This window comes from Crotalus tigris, unplaced genomic scaffold (assembly GCF_016545835.1).
Source record: "Crotalus tigris isolate CLP2741 ecotype Arizona unplaced genomic scaffold, ASM1654583v1 scf7180000024427.8105951120:4207309, whole genome shotgun sequence".
Taxonomy (NCBI): Eukaryota; Metazoa; Chordata; class Lepidosauria; order Squamata; family Viperidae; genus Crotalus; species Crotalus tigris.
In genome coordinates, this window is record NW_024100595.1 from 1,381,919 (window position 1) to 1,407,733 (window position 25,815).

The window sequence follows — 25,815 nt, forward strand, 5'->3', positions numbered from 1 at the left end:
AGGATGAGAGAGCAGTTTCAGCATTAAGATTTCAAATGGAAATTGACATCACATAGCAAAGTAAAAAAGATTATTTTTTAGTCATCGACAGAACAAACTCAGCTATAGGCTGATTTTGAGAGACAAGAGTCTCTCATACAAAATGTTATGATGGACCCAAACTTCATACATTCAACAAAAATGGACCTGCAGTTACAAATGTCATTAATGATTTTTGAATTTTGGAAAAGTTTGCTTCTTTGGCTAGGCCTTTTAGCGATTTATTGGTTTGTCAGCCAGGCTAAAAAAACAATCACACCAAACAATTCAATACAGAATTTGAACCACCTACTAGAGTTTAAAATAATTCACGAAGATTGCTTACACCAGTTTTTCCAATTTGATGCATTCCAGTTATGTGTGGACTACAGCCCCCATTATCCATGCTAAATTGACCATATGGAAAGCACAGAAGTAGGGAAGGCTTTGCGCAAAAGTTGATGTATCAGGGAGGAGTCCACTTGACTATCACAAAATGTGATGCAGGAGATGAGGCTAGTCCAAAGTACATTTTTTTTTAATACAAGCTATGTTTCCAATTGTGGTGTGAATTTTGGATACGCAGAAGTGAACTTCTGAGTTGCCAAGGAAATGCTATTCTCTTTTTATTTAAACAGAGTCTAATACACCCCAAAGCTCATATTGATGAACAAAATGTTTATTTCCTTGCATTTCTGATGACATCCCTCATATCAAAACCCACTCAATCACCTGTAATTTATGCTACGCCTAACTGCTTGAGGCTTCTTGCCTCAAGAGCAATCCTTTCATGGCTACAATCTTTCATCACTCTTTGGACAACATCTAAAATGACCCCAAACCACAAATGATGTGGGGGAAAAATTGTCTAGATTACACATTTTTCACCTATGTATGTTATTTTAATTCATTTCATGAACACCTCATATGCTTGAGAGGTCATAGAGAGAGAATGAGGTATTAGGAATTAAGGCAGGGGTCTTCAAACTTGGCCCTTTTATGGCTTGTGGACTTCAACTCCCAGAATTCCTTAGCTAGCATGCCTGGCTGAGAAATTCTGGGAGTTGGAAGTCCATAAGTCATAAAAGGGCCAAGTTTGAAGACCCCTGAATTAAGGCAACAGCGGAATGTGGAAGAACAGACCTCCACTTACACCCTCCAAATAGTTTTACTTTTGGAAATCTAAAAGTACATCACTTGAGGATGTTTTGTGGCACAGAGTACATGAAAATAGACATATAGCCCAGTTTTTAAGTGCCCTATTTTCTTAAAAATCAAATCACATCAAACTCAAAACTCACAATACAGAGGTGGTGACTTGTGGTGCAGAATTTTTATTTCTTTTTCCTTCAAAATTTCACATGCATCCACAACAGGGAAGGGAGAAATAAATAAACCACAGAAGAATGTCCCCCCACACAAAATGGGAGAAATAAATTAAAAATATTTAACATAGTTTTTTAAAATGGTGAAGATAGAGAAAAAAAAACATAGTTCAAACACAGAAAAAATGGGAATACAAAATACATTATTAAAATGGACAAAATAGAATCTAGATTAATGAAAACAAGTTTGGCCAAAAAAAATAAAGGTTAAGAGGAATGCTAAAAAAATACACAAATCCATGGATGATGCAAAATTGGAATAAATTAAAAAAATCACAGATGAACCAAAAAAGGGAGAAATGCAAGGTATGTGCTTTATGCAAACATGGGACCAAAAGCCAGAATCAGTGAACATGGAATTATATCTAACTTAGGATAATCTGAAATGGGCGAGATTGCAAATTGGGAGAAGGGAACTGGACTAGCTAGAACCTGAATGGATATAAGAAACTGAAAAAATACATAGAAATGCTTAGAAGTAACCGTTCTAAAATTACGCTACCAAAATAAATAGAAATGAAGACTGTTTCAAACTGATTTAACTCTAGAAAACTTGGTGTTACCTGCAGTTGATGAAGAACTCAAAAAGACAAAAATCTTAGCCACGGCAAAGCCAATTTTCTTAATTAACTGCTATTGAAACAAATGGGATTTATTCCCAAAATCTCTTTGTGGTCAGTCGCATAAACATCCTGAGTGAGTTAAAAAAATATTGATTCTGTGATTATATGTTTATATAGAATTAACTGAGCTTTTGTTTTATTCCCTACCAAATAAATAAAACTTCTGAAAGCTAGTTAACCAACAAAACAACAAATGCAAACTAAACTGGAATTTTATACAGCAGCTTCCCGTTTCTTTGACAAGTCATCCCAATGCAGGGGATTTCACAATTAAAATGGATCAAGATACTGCATTTATAAGATAAATATCTAGAGGGTATTTATCAGAAGAGAGGGACAGGTTGTGATAGTGCTTACCTGCTCAAAGTTTTTAAAAAGGGAAAAAGGTGGATCCATACAGGAAAGCAGCACAAGTATTTGGTTTTTCCAGAATTCTCTAGTCTGGCTGTTAATTGGATGTAAAAAATAAGCCTCTCCTCCCACTGTGACATGGTCACTAAGGAGCAAGCCGCAGGTGATTGGGGGGGACAAGCATGTCATACTAGCCAATGAGGTATGTGTGTGTTAACACTTTCACCTTAAAGCTTAAGGAAATGTTTCTTGAAAATGATATGGTAGCGAAGTTTAAAAGAAGTATAAAAAGTAAAGGAAAGGGGTTTGTGATGTTATGAGGCAGTTCCTCCAAATGGGGCACACCATTCCTTGGAAGATAAGGCATATCTGGCCCCTGGCAAAGATAAGAAAAATGGAGCATCACAGTTCTGAGATCTGTCCCTGCACTTTAGAGATGGTCTAGGTTTCCAGTTTTGTAAAAAAATAAATAAAAAAAAAATGAAAAGGCTGCTCTCTTATTTATAAGGCCTCAAACCACGCTGGGGGAAGCATTAAAAGACAAAACAACTTTGTTTTTTATGTAATTTAAAGAGGTTGCCTATGTCCTGGCTGCAGAAGACATTCGTACAGAAACTTAAAATTTCATATTTAGTAATTTTTCTTCTCTTTGACCAAAATGCAACTGCCTACGCTAAAGCAAACCACCTCAATGCCAAGCCATTCACTTCAAATGCCAGCATGTGGTTTCTCATTTAAAAAAAGAAAAAAGGGGAAAAAAAGCTACTGGATGGCCCATTATTGTTTCAAGTGAAAAAATCTATAGCAATAAGCTGTCATTTTATGAATTTCTCCCATTTTCAGTCAAATTGTATTGTTTAAAAATTGTATTAGCGCCCCTTTCCTCCCTCCATAAAAATATATATAAAACTTACCAACCTACCCACAAATACAAATATGTACATTCAAGTTCAAACTTTTAAAAAGGGGGATTGTTACATATATGGTGAAAAATGATAAATATATATATGTGTGTGTGTGTGTGTGTGTGTGTGTGTGTGTGTGTATAAACATGCACACAGACACATACCAATGGTGGAAATATATATGAACGGCGAAAGAATCACTTAAAACTAGGCAAACACTCAAGAGCTGAAAAATTTGGGTTTTCAAAACATGTTTAATTTCTCAACTTTTCATTTCATTGTAAAGGGGGTTTCTTTTTCTCTGTGGGAGATGAAGAATTAATGTATTTTAGCAGGAATTGGAATTCAAAGCTTTTCAGAAGGTAAAAATGGCTTGAAATGAAGGCACGTATGTATTTCCGCATTGTGCAAGAGATGCTGAAGATGGAAAAAACAGCTATTACTGGATCTTTTAAATAGGGGTTACGAGAAAGAATTTGTAAGGATTGGCAAACCTGGAGCTCAACGTCTTATGCCAGATGATGGAAATAGGAAATATTTGGCCCTCCCAAATAGCTGACTCAAAAGGGATCAGGTGATTCTTTCCTCGTTGACACAATGAACACAAGACAACCCCCCCCCCATCCATCCCCTATATGTAAACAATCAGAGCTTGCACAAGGTTTGGTTTTCCTCTCTGCCCATATTAAAGTTTCTTTTACCAAACACATCCTGCCCAGAGCCTCTTGGTAACAAGACAGCGAAACATCAACAAACCTTGGAGGGAGGAAAAAAAAATGGCTTTGAGAGTAAATACTGAAAAAGTGCTTCTGTCTGATTGCCCAGAGTTCCAGAAGCTGGCCCACGGCACGAATATTGCATGGAAGAGACAGGATGCAGCAATTCAACTGGAATGGCTTGTTTCACAATGTTAGGCAAGGTATAGAAACCCAAGATACTGAGGGCGGTTATCTCCAGGGCTTCCTGACAGGGTGGGACTCGCGCACACGACCACTACTTCTAGTCAACCGTCTCACTGGCCCGCTGGAATGGACTCCGGGCCTGGCCGCACGGGCCACCAAGCAGGGGATACGGCTGGGCCTTTCCTCCCTCAAGACATATAAGCCCTTGAGGCAGTGAAGCATGGAAGGGGGCAGCTGAGCGCAGATTACCTTGGTGAGAATCCTGTTGAGGGTACGGATTGGTTTGGCAAGGAGAGAGAGAATCCAGTGGTGCCAAGGGAGGGATGGCTGCCGCTGGCGGGATAGCACTGGGATACGACTCCGGAAGTTGCCTTTGTTTGTTTTGGGAAAGAGGCGGAAGAGCCCCTGTTCGCTAACCAGCCCTAGGCGCTGCAGGATGCGGAAAACTGGGCGTGGGAAATGCAGGAGAGCCAAGAGCAAAAACCGACGGGCGTGGCGGGGGAATCCCTTTAGGGTGCGCCTGGCCAGGGCCCCAAGGAGATAAAGGGGCAGGAAAACCCAGGGAGAAGCTAAGAGGTAGGAGGCCAAAAGAATGACCGGAACATATAGGCGCCCCCTGTTGGCACTCAACCCTACCACGCCCACCGTACCCCCCAACTTGATAAGAAGAAGAAAGGAGGACCCTGAGAGAAGAAAAACAGAATGCAACAGGGTGTATGTAACCCCCAGGCCCACTAAGAATCCTTCAAGGGCCAGGAGGATATCTTGAAAACTCCCCCCCTGGGCCCAGAGAGCAGCGAGCAAAAGCAAGAGAGTGGGGGCACAAGGATATGCAGAGACCAACAAGGCCAAAGCCACACAGAGAACATGGGGCAGAAAGGTTGCCACAGGAGAGGCCCCTGGATGGGACTTGCCAGCCCCCTGTTGACTGTAAGGATCGTCACTGGCTGGGCAGCCATCACCTGATCCTCTCAAGGACCCCTCCTCAAGGATAGTGGGGAGAGACGGAGTGTACAAATCCTCTGTGCACAGAAATGGTTCTAGCTCATCATCGGCTTCTTGGCCATCAGGCTTGGGAGCACCTGGTCGCCCCCAGATTGGCAGCAGAGCCTCAGAAGCGTCTCTGCAGCCATCTAGCTCTCCAAGAAATGTCTGGTGGAGACCTACATCGGTAACTCCCTTGCTATATACTTCTTGCTGTTTTAGGCTTGCCATAGAATAGTCTAAATTCCACTCTTTGCTGCTTGAACCTAAGACATCGTGATCCTCCCCATCAAGCCCCAGACACTCCTGTCTTTCCTCCAAAATTGCTGCTTCCTGCTCATCTGGAATTATATCTGCCATGTAGGGCCAATCTGGCTTCGCCTCTCCGCAATCTCTCATTTCTGACATCAAAGGCTCTACGCCTTGATCCCTCAAGCCTAGAACACCCTTCTGTGACCACTCTTGGACATGAGACCCAACATGCACTGCTTCCAGCTCTGAAGTTTCCTCCTCTTGATTGCTTTCCTGGACCACCTGTTCGTGACTGTCTAGCTCAGGCTTAAAAATGTTCTTTGCATGTGTATACTTCCCTAAAAGGTCTGGATATTTTCTTCCCACATTTACTCCCTCAGCTTCGCCCTGAGTTGAGTCCAAAACCTCTCCAACATGTGTGCCATCACCTGGATCATCACAAACACAATCTGATTCCAGGACGTCCAACTGACATCCTTTGGGATCTAGATACTCAATGGGCATGTATTTCAAATCTGCCAGATGCTCATGATCCCCCGCCACACTGTCACAAGGATCACACCCACCCAAAAGGTCCTGTCCAAAGTCTAGACTTTCAGCCTCATATCTGTCCATTTCTGTCACCCCCAAGTGCCCCTGCCCTGACTCCAGAATTCCCACAACCTGCCCTTCTGGGCACAACTGGCAGCAAGGCGGAGTGTAGGTAGCACCTACTTTGAGGCTTTTAGGCTGTTGCCGGACCTCCATGGCATGCTTCTGGCGCAGTTCCTGTTCACGACGTTTATTGTATTCCAGCTGGTTTGACAGCTCAGTTTGGTGTTGCAGACGGGTAAGCTCTGTGCGGGTACGCTGGACAGTATGAAGGTGACGAAATTCCAACTCCTGGGTGGACTCATGCTGGCGCAGCAACATGGCACACTCCAGGTCCTTCTGTGTTTGTTTCTTGTTCAGTTCCTGGAGGTGGGGGATGGGGAAAGAGAGCAGTCAGAATGTCATGTTCCATAAAGAATATCTACAGTTCCAATATCTATGAAATACTCAGCATTTTTCTCTTTTGTCCAAAGACTTCCAATAATTTCCCTCTTCTCTAATGGCCCGACGACAGCAACTTTTTTCATTGCCTTTGGACAGTATCCTACTTGTATTAGTGAACAGTGAGAGATTAAAACTAGAAGCTGTACCCTGTAAAACTCAGCCTTGCGGTAGTTTCTAATCCTTATGGTTTGTGAAAGATGTCAGAAAATAGTCATCACCTGAACTTGGAAGGATGCAAGCATGAGAACTGGATTTTAAGTATTTTGAGAGCTGGACATGCGGTTGAAGTGGAATTAATTCATTTCTTAGTAATTCTCTCAAATAGAATTGCTTCATTCCTAGCCACTCACTGGGTTCACCCTTACATAAAAGCAGTAATGTTAATGGATGGATGTGGATGATTGGGGATACATAGCTGTGTGTCCCCCATCTCTAACCTCTTCTTTTTCTGTGTCAAAATTTATTAGTTTCTCAGAATATAAAATATAAAATAGAGAAGAAAATGAAAACAGTGGGAAACTAGGGGAGGGGAAGAGGAAAAAGTGTGGGGTAGAAAGTGTTCCCCCCCCCAACCTCCTCTTTTCGAGAAGGTGGTTGAGCTACATTTTCATAGGGCTTTGGGGAAAAAGTTATCTAGCTACCTTCCAAACAGGCTTCAGAGTAGGACATACTTTTAGACCCGAGAGAGCTTTGGCTACACCTGTTGACCGCTAGAGGAAAGAGAATTGGGGAGACCAATCATTCTTTTTGGTTTCCCAGCAGCTTTCGATCCTATCAGCCATGATATCCTTCTGGACCATCTAGGGATTGGGAATGGTTCTCCTCCTTTCTCTGTAGCTGGGTTTAGTTGGTGATGGCAAGGAGCTCAAGCCCAAGACTTTCGACACACAGGGTGGATTAGATCTCAATGCATCTTACACAATATGCCTCACACTTACTCCAATGTAGTAGCTACACAGGACTGCACTGATTTGGGGTCAGGTATCATGACTAATTATGGTCTCCAATTGTTACATCTTGACTCTGAGCTGACCAGGTGATTATCTCAAAGTCTTGTTCCAGTCCTTGAGGCTGTGTAGATGTAGATGGGTAGAAACACCCAACCCTGAGAAGACCAAGTGGTTTTGAGTATGTGGACTACCCAGGTCTAGAGATATTCCATCTTGAAAGGGCTAATACTTCCCCCTTCGGGTCTCTAGCACTATTTGAAGATCTTCGTGGACTCACAACTGCTCAAAAAACTGGTGGCATTTACCAATAGACTTCCAGGTGCAATTTAAGGTGCTGCTTATCTTCCTCTCTCTTTCTAAAACTCTCATTTCCATAACCTTTAACTGGGTGAAATGATGCTTTAGGCAACTATTTTTGAACCAAGGCTCCCCATATGGATTATTTTGCATAAAGTGTCCAAAATTTGAGACCCGTAACTCCCATGGAATTGAAATTTGGCAAATTTTAAAAAAAAATTTATGACATCAAAATTATCATAAAACAGTTTATGACATAATACATAATGTCATAAAATATTTCCTGTGCTGATGTCTGATTGTGCTATATAGTTCAGCATGGGCAATTTTTCCAGTGAAGACACTATATTAGACCTTCTGCTATTCAGGAATCTGGTAAGGAAACATCTCTGAAAGGATGACCTGATGGGTCACCAGTTGTCTAGTTACCTACAAATGTCCTTCGTGACATAGCAGATTATCTGCTCATCCCATGACTAGCCACAGTTAACATGTTCTGGTTCCCATTTATTCAGACAATGTTATTCAATGGGACCAAAAGAATCGGGGCTTTGTTTTCTAAAATAATCTCCCAAGATTCATATAGCCTCCAATCTGGCACAATTTAAACAAAACCTGGCTGTTCTCCAGGCCTTGGACTAAAGTTGATGGCAGACTCCTCTTAATTAGGCTGTGCTATTTTTCTCTGAACGGTTTCTATATGGTTTTGTATTGTAATATTTTAAATGGTTTAATATTATACCCTGTGAAGAGTTGCTATGGAATTGGGTGGCCTAACTTCATTTAATTAGTGGACATTTAATTAATAAATAAAGAGCTTGCAAAGGCAGACATTCAAGTAACCGTTCATTATGCCAACTCTTTCCAAAGAGATACGGGTGGAAAAATGGGCACACAATTTAGCCTGCCCAACACATCCACCCCCCAGAGTACATCTCCCGCAGTTTTGCTTTTCAAACATAGACCAACATCCCCTTCCTGCTCCCACCAGGCACCAATTACTGGTCCCCACCTCCCGCAGCAAATCTTGGTCCAAGTTATGGCGTGCCAGTAGCATCTTGCGTTTGTACTGGCGGCATTGTAGCTCAAAGTATTGCCGCTGGCGCCGCAAAAGGTTGGCCTCTTCTTCAGCCTGATAGTGTTGCATATTCTCTTTTTGTCTCAGCAACCATTCCTGCTTTTCCCGCTTGGGTGTGCTCTGATTCTCCTGCAGCTCCTGCAAAAGGAATTGTGGGAAAAAGTAAACACTCCTTTGTTGGCACATTGACCTAAGCTTTGGTTGTTGAAGGGCAGCATGTTCACAAACTGCGCTAACCGAGTTCATCCGACATGCTAACACACAATGCAGTACACCATTGCATTATGGTTAACGTGATGTGCAAATTTACATGTGAGGAAGTACAATAATCTCCCCTCCTACATTTGTGTACAAAACTGGAAAAAACTGAAGGTAGATTCCTCTCAATTTGGTCAGCCCAGGGATTTTGGAATACAGGTCTCATTATCTCTAGTTCACATACCAAGATGTATATTGGGGAAAGCTATCTTGACAAACAGTTTCTGGCTGGAGGTAACAGGTGCAGAATTCCAAAAGAATGCTTGTAAAATATACCTGTGGGCAAGTGTTCGTTTCCTTTTTAATATGCCATTTTGTTTTTGTCCCAGAGCAACAACAAACATGGAGGACATAAAACCCCTACTTTTGGAAATGTCTCTCCATGTTCGCCACATTATATGTTTGCTCTGCCTATAAAAATTCTTATTGTGTGACTCTCAGGGAAACAACTCTATGATATTTCTATCTTTTTCTTCAAAGATACAGACAGCATAAATCTCACTTGGTTATTTCTGGCCTTTTAGGACATGTTATTTTCCACATATTCCTAAAGACCAGTTGAATATTTTATCTTCCCCTACAGAAGGAATTTGCAGCATTATATATGAAATAAAACAAATCAAAATAAGAAAGGCTTCATAGTCACAGGCAGAGGTAAGGTGGCAAATGGAACTTTGGAAAGTCAGCTGCCAACTATTATGGGATAATGAACTTTTGGCTTCCTGCTGCTAAGTTTCGCCACCCTTCAAATCAGGGTACCTCTTTCAGCTGCTCCTTCCGTAATTTATATTGGCGCTTCTGTGATTCAAGTAAGTTGCCCAACTCCTTCTTCTGTTGACCCAAGATATGTTGCTGAAATTTTTTCTCTTCAGCCAGGGCAGCTTTTGCCTGCAGAAGTAGGAGGAGTGGTCAGGGTCACCAGTGATGGGAGTGGAACAGAAAGACAGCTTAGCCATGCCTAGGCTTGCATGCATACTGGCAATTCTGTACATAGTCAGAAGACAGCAATAGCATTTAAACTTAAGCACTACTTCACAATCTTTACAGCCCTCTCTAAGTAGTTTAGAGTCAGCCTATTGCCCCCCAACAATCTGGGTCCTCATTTTACCAACCTCGGAAGGATGGAAGGCTGAGTCAACCTTGAGCCGGTGAGAATCGAACTGCTGAACTGCTGGCAGCCAGCAGAATTAGCCTGCAGTACTGCATTCTAGCCACTGCACCACCACAGCTCATCCAAAAGGGGACAAAAACTAGACATTACTGCACACGTGACTAATAACCTTAAACCATCCTTTAGAGCAGAGGTCCCCAAACCCCGGGCTATGGCCCGTTGGGAAACAGGCTTCTAAAGTGGAGGGTGAGTGCACAAAGCTTCATTTGCACACATGCAGGATTTAGGTTGCATGTGCAAAATCATTCCCCCCTCCTGAAACCGCCAAAGCCACTAGCAACAGTTAGTGGAACCAAAAAGGTTGGGGACCCCTGCTTTAGAGAGAATTGGGATTCCTAGTTTGGGAAAGTGTACAATTCGACCTCTGGGAAGAAATGGCAAAAGGCAGTGGAATGAAGAGCCAGTGAGTAGATTGTCTCTTTGTAATTCCTCTCTGGACAAGGAGAGAACTTGAAATTGCCCACAGGTGCCCCCAACAGTTTGCTTCTCAGGAGGAGACTGCAAGACTGCAATCTCTGGTAGATTTAGAGCTCTGTGAGATGAGCTAGGAGCTATTAAGGATGGTGGGTTTGCATATTTATCTAATCATTTTTGGAAACTGCTTGTTGACTGCCATTCAGCTATTAGGAATCTTTGGATCGGCTAGTTTTATAGCACTGGATGAGTTTCCTTCAATCCTTAGTGGGGAAAAAATTAAATACAAATTTAAGGACTTAAAATAATTCTTTTGGAATAAACAGCAAAATATGATTAAAATGTTGATTTTGGAAAGTTGCAAGTCAATGAAGGGCCAAAATAGATTTGAAATAAAATTTGGGAATTAATTGCAAGAATCCTTCCTGTGGGAAGATTATTTTGTTTTGAATTCACCTAAAAAATCATGATGGAGTAAGACTGAAAGTTTAACATTAAAGGGAACCAAGAGGAGCTAATGATTATAATTAAAAAGGAACTTAAATTTGAGTTACTAATATAGAATGAGGCAAAATTTTTAATATGGGATAGATACACTGAAAGATTGTCTTGAACAATGTCAACTTTACAAGTGTCTGCCTCTAGTTAGACCAGGGGTCTTCATACTTGGACCTTTTATGAATTGTGGACTTCAAGTCATGCCTGGCTGAGGAATTCTGGGAATTGAAGTCCACAAGTCATAAAAGGGCCAAGTTTGAAGACCCCTGAGTTAGACTATTTCAAGGATGTTAGGAAAGAGGGACAGGTTTTACTTGACAAGAGTGAGACTGAGCTGAAAGTGGATTTAAAAATGACAGCTACAAAAATGATATGGAAAAGGATATTCTGGATATACAAAGAAACAGGCTAATGTCTTAATAATTAAAAGGGATAATATACTAAGAGAGTAATTTTCTTATACTCAATTTATCAAAGAAAGCTTTGAAGAATTTTGTAGAGTGGGAAAAAGAAAATATGAAAAAAAGTTAAGTTCTAGGACATTATTTGAATGGATCAAGATTATTAAAAGGAAAGGGAAGATGTAGATATTGCACCCGGCAATGGAGAGGTAGCTGGCAGCTGCGTTTCACACACACACACCCCCAGCCGTGATTGGCAAACCCCGTGGGGCTTGACAGAAGGGATATCAAGTTGGTTTATTTGTTCAAGATTAAAATAGATAAGTTGTTGTTTCTGGAAATCCCATGGTGAATGTTTGCTGACTAGAACTGAAACGACAAGAGATGGGAAACGGGAAGAAGAGAACATGTGCTGTATTTTAAGAGAAGGTAATGAGTTACTAAAATTGTTTACACCTGTGATGAAGCAGAAGTAATTTTTTGTAGTTTTTTTATTATATTCTGATTTTTTTATTTTTTCCCCTTTTCTGCACTTTCTATATTTTCTTTGTATTCTTTTATTTTTTTTAGTTATATTAGTTTTTAATCTCTAATTGTAACTGCTAATAAAATTATTATAAAATAATTGTACAATTGGTACAAGGCATAACAACTTATTTCTTGACAACCAGCAGAATTGGTTTGTAAACACCCTTGTCTAAATTATTCAGTTCCTTGGGGGGGGGAGATGTTTTAGTTTTAAAGAATAGGTCAGATCCAAGAGCATATGGGTTTGATATGATAGAACCTATTTCTGTTTGGAATAATTGATCTCCTTGGTTTCGATGGCAAGTTAATACTGGTCTACCAAAATGACTAGATTACTGCTGATGTGGCCAGAAGGAATGGGAACAATCAGAACAGTATGAGTTAATCAAGAAAGCTCTTCCCAAGCAAACCTGCAACACTTTATTTAATCTCACAAGAGTTGTGTATAATTTTGTATGAGAAGGAGTAATCAAAAGGAAATAGGGGAAATAATTATTTCAATTTGGAGATAGTCTTTCACCAAGGATTAAAAATGTGCCACCTACAACAGTTGCCAGTACTTTGGTGACACCCCTGAAGGTGGTGATCAGCTTAATGGATGGTAAAAATACTGAGGTTTTATGAGATTACTATTCATTTGCAAAATTTCAATCTTCTCTCAAGAGACCGCAGTATTTCAGGCAAGAATGCTGAAATGTCACAAAATTAGTATCCTTCCTTCCTTCCTTCGAAAGCTGTTTTAGTGCCTACCATACTAAAAGAGGCTTAATTTTTGCATTAACCTGACATGAGGTTCCCACTGCAACCTGTTCTGGAGGCCAAAGTTTCCCACCTTCCCACTCTCCTAGGAATTTTTTGTAGTTTCTATTCCTTTGGCCAAGTGATCTTCCATCTCCCTATCCAAGTCTCCCATCCTCACCTCTTTCTCAAAAATAGCCTGATGCTTCTTGGCCAGTTTTTCAGCTTCAGCTGAAAAGTTGTTGCGGTGGGCCTCAAGCTCTTTGTCGAGACGCAGCTGGTGCTCATCCAGTTCAGCCCGCAGTTTGTTCTCCAAAGCCAGCAACTGTTTCTGATGTTGACGCCGCATCCGTTTGTAGCCACTCATCTGATCCCGCAGTGCTGAGTCTTGCTCATGCTCCTGGATTTGGCGAGTCACCTGAAAGGAAGGAACAGAAGAAAGGAGGAAGAGAGAAACAAGAAAGTCTAATTTAATCCAAAATTGTGAAATATAAACAACACCATTTATGGGTTTATTACTGGACAAATCCTGCCGTGGGGTAAGAGGAACAATACACTGAAGTGTTGTGCACATTTAGATCCAAAGCAGGCAAGGATCTTCTGATCTGGTACATACGTCTTCTCACTTCCCATTGGCTGATCCCTCACTGAATCTTACCTTTTCCTGGATTTGAATGGTGCCTGAAGGTGCTCAGGAAAAATTCTAGTGAAGGAGAGGTTAGGGTGATGGGAGACAGGGCAACAGAAGGCAGTTTCTCACTACCAATGGCACAGTGCAAGACCAAAAAAAGGCATGGCTTGTTGAAGGAGCCTCCAAAAAGTAGAAAAAGAGTGTTCACACTGGATCTTATGTATCCTTGTGCACTTCAGATCCAACTATAGTACGCCACTAGTGCACAGAACTTCCCCTTGATCAGACATGTCAAACACAAGGCCCGGGCCGCGAAATGGTTGCATGTGGCCCGCGAAGCCATCCTGGAAACAGTGAGGAACGGCCCCCGCTGCCCAGGCTAGCTGGGAGCCAATGTACAATTTTGTGGTGGCCATCTATGCTGAAACGTATTCAGTCTTAGCTCCATAAGTCCCCCTCCCCCCGCATGGCCTGAGAGTAACATTGAGGCTCCTCCAGTGGACCATGCCTTGGTACTTGCCCCGGTCCCACCCTCTTCTGCGAGAGACCCTCAGATCTGTCCCACTCCTGCCCAGGCCCCCACAGGCACCCTTGACACGAATGATGTAGAGCTGGCCACACCCACCCAGTAGGCCACACCCACTCCATCCACACCCACCCAGTAGGCCGCACTCACCCTGGCCGCACCCACCCGGCGCCCTGAGGGCGACTGCAATGCTGATGCGGCCCTCAATGAAATTGAGTTTGACACCCTTGCCCTTGATGGTAAAAACCTAACAGTTTTTCATTCAAGATGACTCAGCTTAGATCAGTGGTTCTCAACCTTTTTAATGCCGCGACCCCCCAACCGGTCGTAAGTCGAGGACTACTCAACCGGTCGTAAGTCGAGGACTACTCAACCGGTCGTAAGTCGAGAACTACTCAACTGGTGCAGCGCCGTTTGCAGAATGGGACTTTTGGTGGGCTCAGCAGGGCAGAGACAGCCTGGACAATTCCTATTGGCTTTTGAAAGCCAATAGAATTAGACTCTATTCAAGAGAGTCTATTCTATTGGCTTTCAAAAGCCAGTAGAATAAAAGGGAGTAGCATAGCTAAGGAAAAGGGGAAAAAAATGGCGGACTGCGTTGTTTGGCGACCCCCGTGAAATGGTCGCTCGACCCCAAATGGGGTCCCGACCCACAGGTTGAGAACCGCTGGCTTAGATCAACAAATAAAGGAGTAAAACAGGACGCATATATAGAAGAGGAACACTCTTCTACTGCATTAACATGATTCTTATTTTGGCATAATAATTATGGAAATTGGGAATGCTGGTTTTGCTCTTTTGACATAGAAACCATATGAAAACTGAATTCAGTTCTGAAAGGATTCAGCACAGAAAAACCAAGAAAAATATTGAATCTCCCAAACATGCCCTCACTAAAGCCCCAGCTCTGTCCATCTAGTATGGTTCTACTCACTTTGCATCCTTGCCTTTCCTTCTGCAATCCTTACTACTATCATCATCCAAATATTAAATATCACATCTACCTTCTGAAAGTCTGCCACCCCCACAAAAGTTGTGTTCTAAATTAAATAATGAAATAATCAAATTATTAACGATTCAGAATTTCTTTAATTGCATGAGATTTAATGAAGCAGCTGTCTTAAGAAACAGAAACATTCACATTTTAAATAAATATTGCTGACCTCTTTTAGAAAATTGTTGAAAAAAATGTTCTCAATACAAAAGTGTAGATTTCTGGCACTTATCCACTGTTCCGGTCTTACCGAAACTTTAAACTATTTTGCTTGATTGGCTCCTAAATAATGTTAAAAATAATCAGAGTTTCCAAAGCCATCTTGCTCACCATGAATATACTTTTTTTTTAAACAGGCAGAACTACGGCATTTCAGGTAGATTTTTTTCTGTCCTAATTTTCTCTGCTTCTTCCTTAACAACTGCACTGCAACAGAGGGCTCCAGATGCCAGACATTGAAACTTTACTGACTAATACATTAAGAGAAAGAAAGAAGAAGGTTTTGTAGGCAGCACCACCAATAATTTATGAAGTCACCAGAAAGGAAGAAAGCTGGGAAAACAAAAATGAAAGGACCGCATCCAACTGAGATCAAGTTTTGTGTAGGGGTGAAGGTGCTGGACCAGAAACAAGAAAACTGTGAGTTCTAATCCTCCTTTAGGCATGAAAAGCAGCCAATGACTTTGGCCACACTCTTAATCAGACAACCCATCTCACAGGGTAGTTGTTGAGGGAAAAATAGAAGGCGTGACCCTTCTACACACTGCTTTGAGTTGTACAAAATTTGAAGGCAGGATATGAATCTAATACTATAATAAAATATAAGCAAGTTTCTCCCCTCACCAGAGAAGCTGTACGAATGGTGGCAAAGTGATCTCGGTTACGGCAGTAGGCACGACGTCGGGCGGCTGACGATGAGCTCTGGGGCTCCATTTCCGGCTGGTAGGGATCATCGTACAGATTGTCATGGCCCTGAAAAGCATCAAAAAGCACGTAAGAAGCTATAGGTCTTAGCTTCTAACATTGCCTCTGCAAATTTTCCTTTAAAAGGCACATACAGAATATAGAGCCGGGAGATCAAACAGAACTTCTATGAATAATTTAGGATTAGCCAGTTTTAGGAAATGGAAGTGTGAAGATAGAATGGAGCAGGATCACAAACTGTTATAGAGAGTACTACAGAAGGAGTTCCAAGATTTTGGAAGTTTAAAGTAATATAGTGTCTAAGGCAATCTTCCAAACTTAATGCCATCCAATTTATTGTGGCAGTAATTCCTAGAATACTAAGCAACTGGAGGTTGTATCAGATGAACATCTGTGCCATGTTGAGGAAACCTAGGTTGAGGCTTCAAATTCAGTCATGTTTCTAGTTTTAAGCATAAAGCAAGATCACGTGGGCAGCCCAGATTAAAGATGAACAGACTAGGCATTCGGGTTTCCTCCAACTGCTGTTTCCAAAGTATGTAGAAATTTAGCTGCAATCCCAAGAAATGTGGACAGCTAGGGAACACTAGTCTAGAAAAAAAAACTGATTTCCCCCCCAAAAAACAAAGGGAAAGTGTTCCCACCCAAGTCTAAGTCACTCAACATAAGGAAGCAAGTAGGATGTAATGATCGACTGGATTCCAGTCCTGTGATCATCAGCATGCTTCTCTCTCTTCCTCCCATCCCCCTCTGGACTTCTATTTTCTCTATCAATTCTGGTGTTGTTTTTTGTTTCATCACAACGAGGTGAAGGATACTCCAAATTCAAAACTGAGCTTTTCCCTTTATTATCTCAGGATACCCATATCTTTATGGCCGATTTGCAGGGAGGCTTACATTTTCTATCACATGCTAGAAAATATTCCACAATGTTTCCCAACCTTCGCTTTATTCTGAAATTGACATTTGACTGCTCTTGCAGAAGCACACTGAGTTCTATACCGGCAGACGGTGAATGACGGAGCTATTGGAGGTGACGGTGTGCTCGCCTTCCTGCATCATGGCAATCTCAGCCCCGTCATCATCATCTGAGGCGTCAGCCAGGCTGTTAACGCTGCTGCTCTGACTGCTGGCACTAATGGACATACTGGGTACCGAGTGGCTGCTCTCCATGCTATTGATGGTTCCTGTCCGGTGAAGAAACTGCTCTACTTCCTGAAACATAAAAGAAGGATTAAATGAGAACGAGACAAGTGATACTGCAAACAACTGCTTCTGAGAGGGAGGGAGGGAGGGAAGGAGGGAGACAGACAGACAGACAAAGTATATGTGTGTGTGTAGGGCAGGGGTCTTCTTTTATGACTTGTGGACTTCAACTCCCAGTGTGCCTGACTGAGGAATTCTGAGAGTTGAAGTCCATAAGTCATAAAAGGGCCATGTCTGAACACCCCTGGTGTAGGGAATGGTCTTGGAATAAGGAAGCCTCCTGCACTGTTACTCTCATGATGGTGAGAGAATTATATGAGCTGAAGTTCAAGAAAGCCAGGGAGAACTGCATTAGGAAATGTGGGGCGACAACAACAGAAACCAAAAGTGAAATCCTAACCTCTTCCTCTTCTGGTGCCTCTGCGTTTGGACCATTCTGAGCCTCCTGGAAGAGGATTTTCTTCATCTTGCGGTACTGCAGATTGTCAAGCTCCCTCACTGCGTCCTTGGTCCTCTGAATCAGGTCCATGATAACCGTCTGGGGTCGCTCCCTCAAGAGAAAGCGATGCTGTGGAGTCACAGGAAGTAATAGCATGAAACCACGGAAGTAGGTCTGCAAAAGGTCCCCGAAGCTATCCAACGATCTCTTAGAATTTGTGATCTGACCAATCCTTTCTCACTATTAAGTACATTCACAGGGTTGGGATAACAACTACTGAGATTTTTTAGGACCTAATAACTATATTCTTTTAACAACAATGTATAATTACTCTCTATTTAACTTGAGTAAACCTAGATTTAGCATGTAATGGTTACTCAAGTCCACTTAGGAACAAAGAATGAGAGAAACTCAAATACTTTGGAAGACAGAATAATTCATTGCTTATCAACAACTTAATAAGGAAAAAAATCAACCAAAATCAATGCTAGGTGTACACTTCCAACACACAATTGTACAATTCTATGAATCCAATGTAAAGACTCAGTATTTATCAAGGGTCTGTGGGGAATAAATGGTGAAGTGTGTTATTTATTAGGGTGTTTCCCCAGAAACATCTGTACCAACATTTTTCATGGATTACCATTTCCCAATGCTAGCTTTCCTTGAACACACTTTTCTAATTTAAATATCTAGTGTTCTTATCTTTAACTTCTTGTTATTGTACCAGATAGGATAAAATGAATACAACTTCCACAGCTATAGGCATTGTACGCTGGGGATGGGGAAAAAAGGAATCTTTCAGGAGTTGAAAACAGATACCTTAAGCAGCACATCAGAGGTTGGACGGTCCTGGGGGATCTTCTGTAGGCATGAATCCACAAAATTTCGGAAATATTCAGACCTGAAAAAAAAAACAGGGAAGAAAGTCAGGGATTCATTTCAATCTATAAACCTCTCTTTTTTTGCAAGCTTAAAGCCATTTGTGGAGTTTTTCTTACCAGTGACTAGATTGCAGCAGTGGTGAATCATTCTGGGCGATGTGGTATAAGGCACTCATAGCATTCATGTTAAAGAGGGGTGGTTTGCGCTCCGCTGAAGACACAAGGACAGCTAATGTTAGCACCAGCACTTGTGTTCTTGCAGAAAGTCCTCTTCTACATCACTCCCCCCCCCATAACTCCAACCCGATAAGGCAAGTAGGCTCATTTCATACCAAGTTCAATGCAAGTGATGCCAAGTGACCAGACATCCACCTTGCCATCATACTGCCCCTCATCCATGGCTAGAATCACCTCGGGAGCCATCCTAGAAAGAAATCACAAGATAAAACAATCGTACATTGTGACTTAGCAACGGCACACGTGGTTACTTAAGAGCCTGAAAGATTATTGCACCAAAGATGCACGTCCCTGGACACAGACCACAAAGTACTGCCAAGTTGTCAATGTTGCTATTAATCAAAGAAGGGAAATTATTAAACACATTAATGTGTATTATTAATACAAATATATAATTTATTTCATTTTCTTAGACCCCATTACTTCTTGAAATGAGGCTCCAAAGCATGCCATTTAAAGTTCACATATGGCGCCTCCCAAAACTGGAACACTCCTGAATTACACCCTCCAATCTTTGACCTACAAAAGGAGACTTCATAACTTTTTTTACAATCAACTGTTGTTAAACTACACTGGGATTCTTTGCAAAACCCCAGGGAACCCACATTTCTAATTATCAATTTCTGTAATTTCTTCTTGTTCAAAGAACCAGGGAGTCTCCAATGCATATCTACTCCCTCACTGTCTCTTCAGCCACATCTTCACTCCTCCCAGTGGCTAGGATATGGGGATATGGCCAATAAAGGCATTCCTGCTCTGTTTCATTTTAAACAAAAATCTCATTCTGCCAGCTTACCAATATGGGGTGCCAACAAAGGAGTTAGCAGGAGCAATTATAGAAGCTGAGCCAAAGTCCCCCAGCTTCACTTGTCCTGGTTCAGTCAGAAGGATATTCCCAGCTTTCACATCCCTGAAAAGACAAGCACAGTAATTAAAAACTGAATAGAGATGCAGAGAACACAGTGGAGGAAAATGGGCAGCAAGATGAAAAACAGTGTGAGCGGCAGGAGAAAGCAGGAAGACGAAGGTTAGAGCAACATTTATATGGACAAGGAGGACCAGGAGAAAGAGAGAGGGCTACATTAGCAAACTTCTATATTGGTAATGGCTTCTGTCAATAATTTAATAGCAACAAGTGAAAGATTTCTGCTCTATTTAAATTAGGCTACCAAAATGACTGACTCCTGAGGTAATTAAGATTTTTTTTTTTTTAGAAGAAAAAGAATGTGTATAGCACAGTTCTTGAGTTGAAAAATATACAGGTAGTCTTTTTTTTTAGTGGTCATTAATCAAAGGGGTTACTAAGTGAAACTGTGACTGCATTCATTATCAGACTTCAGGTTTTGTTTGCTTTACCGACCTGTGAAGGTTGTTAAATGTGAGGATTGGCAGTTATTTTTTCCCCAATGTGGTAACTTCCAACAGTTGTTAAAAGAGGCAGTCGCTAAACGTGGACTACCTATATGCAAAGTCTGATAGAAAGCAACATGTTTTATCTATATGTCTTTCCTTTAAGTTGTTTGGGATATCGAGGATTTATTAAAATATAAAGCTGATTTGAGAAATTTGAAAACTGTCCAGTTCTGATAATTGAGCTAAACTGCATAAAGTGCAAAATTTGACTGAAGCATGAATTGGTAATTTTGCCATTCTGCCTGCAAATAATCTATAGAATAAACGGTAAAATGTAGCAAGAAACAGGGTTGGGTTGGAACGATGCATGGAGTTGACTGAAAAACAGAGTAACAGATTCCGGTACAGATTTCACAATGCAGCAACAACTAGATCAGGGGTAGGCAACCTCGGTTCTTTTAAGACTCATGGACTTTAACTCCCAGAATTCCTGAGTATAAAAGAGCCGAGGTTGCCTACCCCTGAACTAGATCATATTATCCTACACTAAATGGGTGTTACAAGCAGCAACGTCTCTAAGAGAGTGCAGTCATATAATGTAGAGCTCACCTGTGGATCATATTGTGTGAATGCAGGTAGGCAAGTCCCTGCAGAGCACCATGTGTTATGGCTGCAATCTCTACTTCCTGCAGTGGCTTCTTGTGCACTAGGAAAGAAGGGATGGAGGAAAGAACATTATTTAAAGGTCTCAGAAAAGCTTTGTGGGAAGACTCTTCAATTGGTATTGGGACTCACCTTCCAGCAAATCTGAGGCTGAGCCTAGGCAGTATTCCATCACCAGCTAATGAATTAAGAGGAAATGTTAGCATAGGGCAAATAAATCCTTTGAACTTCAAACATCCTGTCCCAATCAGGGCTCCGGGAACCTAGTACGCCAATTCCATTTTGTACCTGGCATTTCCAATTCACTTAAGAATATAAGAACAGCCCCCCCTAAATCAGACCAAAAGTCCACCATTTTTGCATCAATTGTCATCCAGGCACTTCCAAAAACCCCATGAAGATAAACAGAATACCACTAAAAAAAAACTGTCCAGTTTTCAAGAAAGGAGCCACCACTCTATTGCATTGCAATTCCTTCCCTTAAACTGCACTGTTTCAGGCAGAGAAGCAAGAAACCCAGTCATCATTCAGGCTCTTTTCAAGACTCCCCCCTCACCCAAAGCCCAGTTCATCTGCATTTTCACTGCATTTCTTAAATTCTTTAAAAGGCTTTCTGTAATGTATCACCACAATGGCTCAGAATGACCTGTTTCACTCTCATCTTACCCATGCTGTATGTTCCCGTAAGTAGCAGCCCTTGTATTCAATTGTGTTTGGGTGTCGTAGCTTTTGCAAAAATTTCACCTCCTTGATAATGTCCTGCCATTTCTGGAAAATACAAAAGTGAGCCTGAGCTCCAATATACTTCTATATTTCGAGTAAAGGAGGGAATATTACAAGAAGCCTAGAAAATTTGAAAATCAGGAGAACTGGATTACCTAGGCCAGGGAGAGGCTAGAAGTTAATGGTCAACACAACTGTGTTAAGAGTCTAAAAAGGACCAACCTCATTAGACTGCTTTCCACTGTAGGACATCTTCTTAATAGCCACCACCTCATTGTTGCGTATGTCTCTGGCCTGGGGAAGATAAAGAGAATAAACCAAAGAAGATGGTGAAAATAACTATCAGCACCCACAGACAGTCAAGTTCAGAGAGAAACTTTGTTCCTATGCCTGGGAAAAAAATACCAATCAAAAGGAGTAAATTTTACATCTCACGGTGAATCAGGCATTCTTATAGCAGAGCTGCCTATGAGGCCAGAGATACATGGGATTGGCGAGTACCCGATATCCACTTAAAGTTATAACATCTCTACTAAATCAGACCAGTTCATCTTCCCACTTCTGATCATGACCAATCAGATTCCCACTGAGAAAACCATTAGCAAGATGTGGAGAAAGTCCCTGTCACTATTGCTCTTCAACATTTAACATTCAGTAGCAGGGGGTCTCCTGATGGGATGGGACCCAGAAGCAGAACTGATTCAGCTATAAGCAAGACCAACGGGAAACAGTTGTGTTAAATGATCTTAGCAAGATTTGAGCATGAGCATTATCACTCCTTTGGCACTTACAAAGTAGACAGCTCCAAAACTGCCATGACCAATCTCCCGCAGGTCAACAAAGAGCTTTTCAGGGTCATCCTTGAAGAACAGCTCAGCCACTTCAGGGTCCTTCAAACTGCCAGCCCGGGCATTAGACGGCATGGCGGCCGTGGATGAGGCTGGACGTCACTGTTCTGTTCTCCTAAAGCGGGAAACAAATATTAACTGAACCAGCTGGGTATAAATAAGGTAATTTATTCTTATTTATAAGATTGTAATTCAGTGATATCTGATGCCACCATCTTGCTGTGGTAAAGCAAATCCTGAGATCCTTGCTAGAAGGGTATAAATATACGAAAATTATACTCTCATGTGAAGAAGTGGGTTCAAGGCCACATGCAACCTTGACAAAGCCTTTTCAAAAGGAATCTGTAAGCACTGGCTCCTATTCACAGAAATAAGAGATCTGAAACAAGATAATCAATGAGAGACGTCTAGCGGGAAGGCCATCAATGCCAAATGGTGACAGATCTTGCAGTGATACAGAAGGTAAAATAGACTTCTCTTGTTCAAATTGGGCTTTTGCTATTTATGTGACAGCATTCAACTAGTAATTGTTAGGACACTGAAGTACTAATAACAGCTTTACTTATCTCTACATTCCCCACTTTTCTAGCTCTAGCTCAAAGTATGTTTGTTCTTTATTCTTTCTATGAAAATCCAGGAGTTTTGATAAAGCTAGACCTACTTTCCATAGACACAAAAGTCATAGCAGATTTGCTCCTAATTTTTGACTACTAAAATATTCTCCATTAATTGCTACTTTAATGAGAGTACATTTTCTCTCTTATACAGCAACTCATGTTTCAGTCTTGTACTCGTACACCCCACATTTATATTGCAATGGGCACACACTTCCATTCAACTAATAAAATTCCCATCTACTCAGTTTACCAGAATTGTTTTTTGTATTAATTTCTGTGCTATCTTCATTGAAATGAAAGGAGATGAAGAAAATAGGATTCTCTATTTAAAAAAAATACAAGCCTTTGGAGGGTTTGATAAATATTTTCAGTTTTATTTTTAACTGAATGTTATGTTAACTGAGTCCAGTTCAATACTATCATGTCTTTTTGTCCACTATAACTACTCTGCTGCGCTTAAGCAACTGCTTCTTATGTAAAATGAAGAAGTTGGCTATAAGGGATTAAAAGGAATTATAGGAACATAGACCAAGGGATTTCTAGAGCCTTGAACAAAATTTTACTGGACTTGTGGTATTTGTTAGCTGGGAAGCAGACAATTTAGTCTTTTACAAAGAATGCAGCAAGTATGGAAGTTGGTTATTTATGTGTAATCCTCATACAGGTACCTCAATCTCTTCATTACTGCACAATGTCACCCAAGTCTTAACTTCATCACATGCATGCACATGAAATATTACATCCTATTAAGCAGATACCAAGAACGTAACGTCTTAGAGAAAAAAGTGTACAACTCACGAATGAAGGCAAATATATGTGTCCCAGGATAATGTTATAAGATCCAATCTGGGTAGGTCACTGGGACCAAGGTTTAGTTTCCTGAGCTTCCGGACTTGTCCTGGAGCCCATCCTTGGGGAACTTATTTATGTTAGACATTCTGTTAAAGACAAGTTCCCCAGGGATGGGCTCCAGGACGAGTCCAAAAGCTTGGAAAACTAAACCTCTAGTCCCGGTGACTGACCCAGGTTGGATCCTGCAAGCACGTAACTGTTTCTGGAACATGTGGGAACAGCTGTATCAGATTTCAGCCCTCCATACAAAAACATAGCTCCTTCTCTGTAAATGAGTCCTTTTGAGTGGGGTAATTTTTTTGTATTCTTTCCCCATCTTCCAGTCTGCTTTATCTACAGCAAATTTCTCCAATATGATTCCCTCCAAGTGCACTGGACTACAGTTTCCATCCAACATCGTCAATAACTTGTTGAGAAATCTAGAAATGTATAGATTAATCCCTTTGGTAGGCACATTCTGGCTAAAAGCTATTTACACAACATTTCCAAAGTGAGCTTTTTAAAGGTTAAAGATATACATTTAAAAACGGATACTTTTAAGTTTGTGAAACAAGAAGGAATCAATGTTAAAATATACAAGAATATTTAGTTCAATCACAAAATAACCATGTGGGTAGAAAGTAAGCCTCACTCCAAAAAGCAAGAAGTAAGTAAATGTGTGTCCTACCAAATAGACTGTTCCTTTTGTTCTCAGTCCAATGGTGAAGAACTTAAGATTCCCAAAATGTCCAACAGAAGAAGCCTGGCAGGGATTCATGAGCAAGAAAACTTGCTTGCCAGCAGTTGATATTAATAACAAGGATTGTAGTTGCAGCCTTGAATGTCACAGAATTGGTATCTCTCACGTCTGGTTCATTCAAAATATTTTCGTAAGTATTCCCATTAAGGATGGTCCAATCACAATTCAGGATCCAATATCTTAATTTTAATCCATGAGTAAATTCTGGAAAATGCCTCCTCCTTTCTAGTTAGTTACACTTCAGAAATTTAGCATTTTGCTTATTTGCTTCTCAGAAAATCCATAGAATTTAATTTGTAGCACAAGTGAGCAGCATCAAAAGTTTCCCAGAAGCCAGCTTGTTGCACTCTTCACTGTACAGTGCAATATCAGAACAGGAATACTCAACACATTTTGCAATAAAACAGTCTCTTTTCTAGAATAAAACGTCTCCAAGCTGCCTATCCCCACACTGCTACTATGACTATCTAATGCATGAAGCATAAGGGTATCAATGCAGATCAAATGCTCGACAGATTGAAACCGTAGAAACAGATTTATCCCAGAAATGCACAGCCACCTAGATAGGAGGTTTCTCACACCAAGCCTTCCCCTTTGATTGGGTAGCAACTGAGGTGAGCTAAAAAATAAGATCCACAGCCTTGCTGCAACCCCACAATTTGAAGCAACCACAGAGTTCCTCCTGTTCACTCTCTGGGATGGGCAGTGGTTGCTGGACTGAATCCAGGGGGCTGAAATGAAAAATAAGGAAATCAACAGTTTGCAGGCGGGTTATGCTGGTCAGAGGAAATCCTTGCATTGTTCAGTTGCTTCCCTGGGAACAATCTAAAGAAAAAAAGGCAAAGCATAAAGCTAGCTTTGGCAGTGATACTACTGGCAAGAAAGCATCTAGAAGGATTCCTGTTGTGATGGTTGCTGCCTGGCTGCACCAAAGTGGCCGAAATTTAAGGCAGGCCCTGGAATTCAGTTTCAAATTAGAGGTAGAAGGGTAGGGAGACCAGTCACAGGGAATCATCTGGAGTTCACCTTTAGAATAGCAACTGAGAAACAGCATGTGTCCTATCAAAGGAGCTTTTTGCAAGAACTGATTAATCTCTTAAACATGAACTTGCTTCCTGGCAAGCAAAAAAAGTGGAAGAAATTTCATCCATTGGTTTTAAATGGAATCTCATGAAGTAGTTTGTATGTAGTAAGTCATGAATCCTAAAAAAAATTTTTTTAAATAATAAAGCATCCCACCACTCTGAACTGAATAGAATCATTTTATCAGCTGTGTTGAAATGCTACATTTTCAAGAATTCACAGTGACGGAATAACTGAGTATACTTAACTTGAAAACAATTTACAACATTTGAAAGCATAATGTGCACTATAACTAAACTAAAAAAAAA

At 41.1% G+C, this 25,815-nt stretch overlaps 1 protein-coding gene across 4 annotated transcripts in view; it reads right to left on the reverse strand.

Annotated features, from left to right (window-relative positions):
- The window catches only part of TAOK2 (TAO kinase 2), a 45,447-nt gene that overhangs the window by 11,909 nt on the left and 7,723 nt on the right, over nucleotides 1-25,815 (reverse strand). For 2 of the 4 annotated variants that reach the window (XM_039330431.1, XM_039330430.1), the window contains exons 2-17: nucleotides 22,160-22,331; nucleotides 21,591-21,662; nucleotides 21,312-21,413; nucleotides 20,778-20,823; nucleotides 20,592-20,688; nucleotides 19,426-19,539; nucleotides 18,725-18,816; nucleotides 18,510-18,603; nucleotides 18,331-18,412; nucleotides 17,470-17,637; nucleotides 16,866-17,078; nucleotides 15,783-15,911; nucleotides 12,970-13,206; nucleotides 9,798-9,926; nucleotides 8,715-8,918; nucleotides 6,135-6,374 (exon numbers count right to left, since the gene is read on the reverse strand). In XM_039330431.1, coding sequence (XP_039186365.1) covers nucleotides 6,135-6,374; nucleotides 8,715-8,918; nucleotides 9,798-9,926; nucleotides 12,970-13,206; nucleotides 15,783-15,911; nucleotides 16,866-17,078; nucleotides 17,470-17,637; nucleotides 18,331-18,412; nucleotides 18,510-18,603; nucleotides 18,725-18,816; nucleotides 19,426-19,539; nucleotides 20,592-20,688; nucleotides 20,778-20,823; nucleotides 21,312-21,413; nucleotides 21,591-21,662; nucleotides 22,160-22,291 — 2,151 coding nt within the window. In that variant the 5' untranslated portion in view covers nucleotides 22,292-22,331. Of the gene's footprint in view, nucleotides 1-1,332; nucleotides 6,375-8,714; nucleotides 8,919-9,797; nucleotides 9,927-12,969; nucleotides 13,207-15,782; nucleotides 15,912-16,865; nucleotides 17,079-17,469; nucleotides 17,638-18,330; nucleotides 18,413-18,509; nucleotides 18,604-18,724; nucleotides 18,817-19,425; nucleotides 19,540-20,591; nucleotides 20,689-20,777; nucleotides 20,824-21,311; nucleotides 21,414-21,590; nucleotides 21,663-22,159; nucleotides 22,332-24,352; nucleotides 25,413-25,815 lie in introns of those variants that run through there. The other 2 variants (XM_039330428.1, XM_039330427.1) reach the window with 2 other exon arrangements.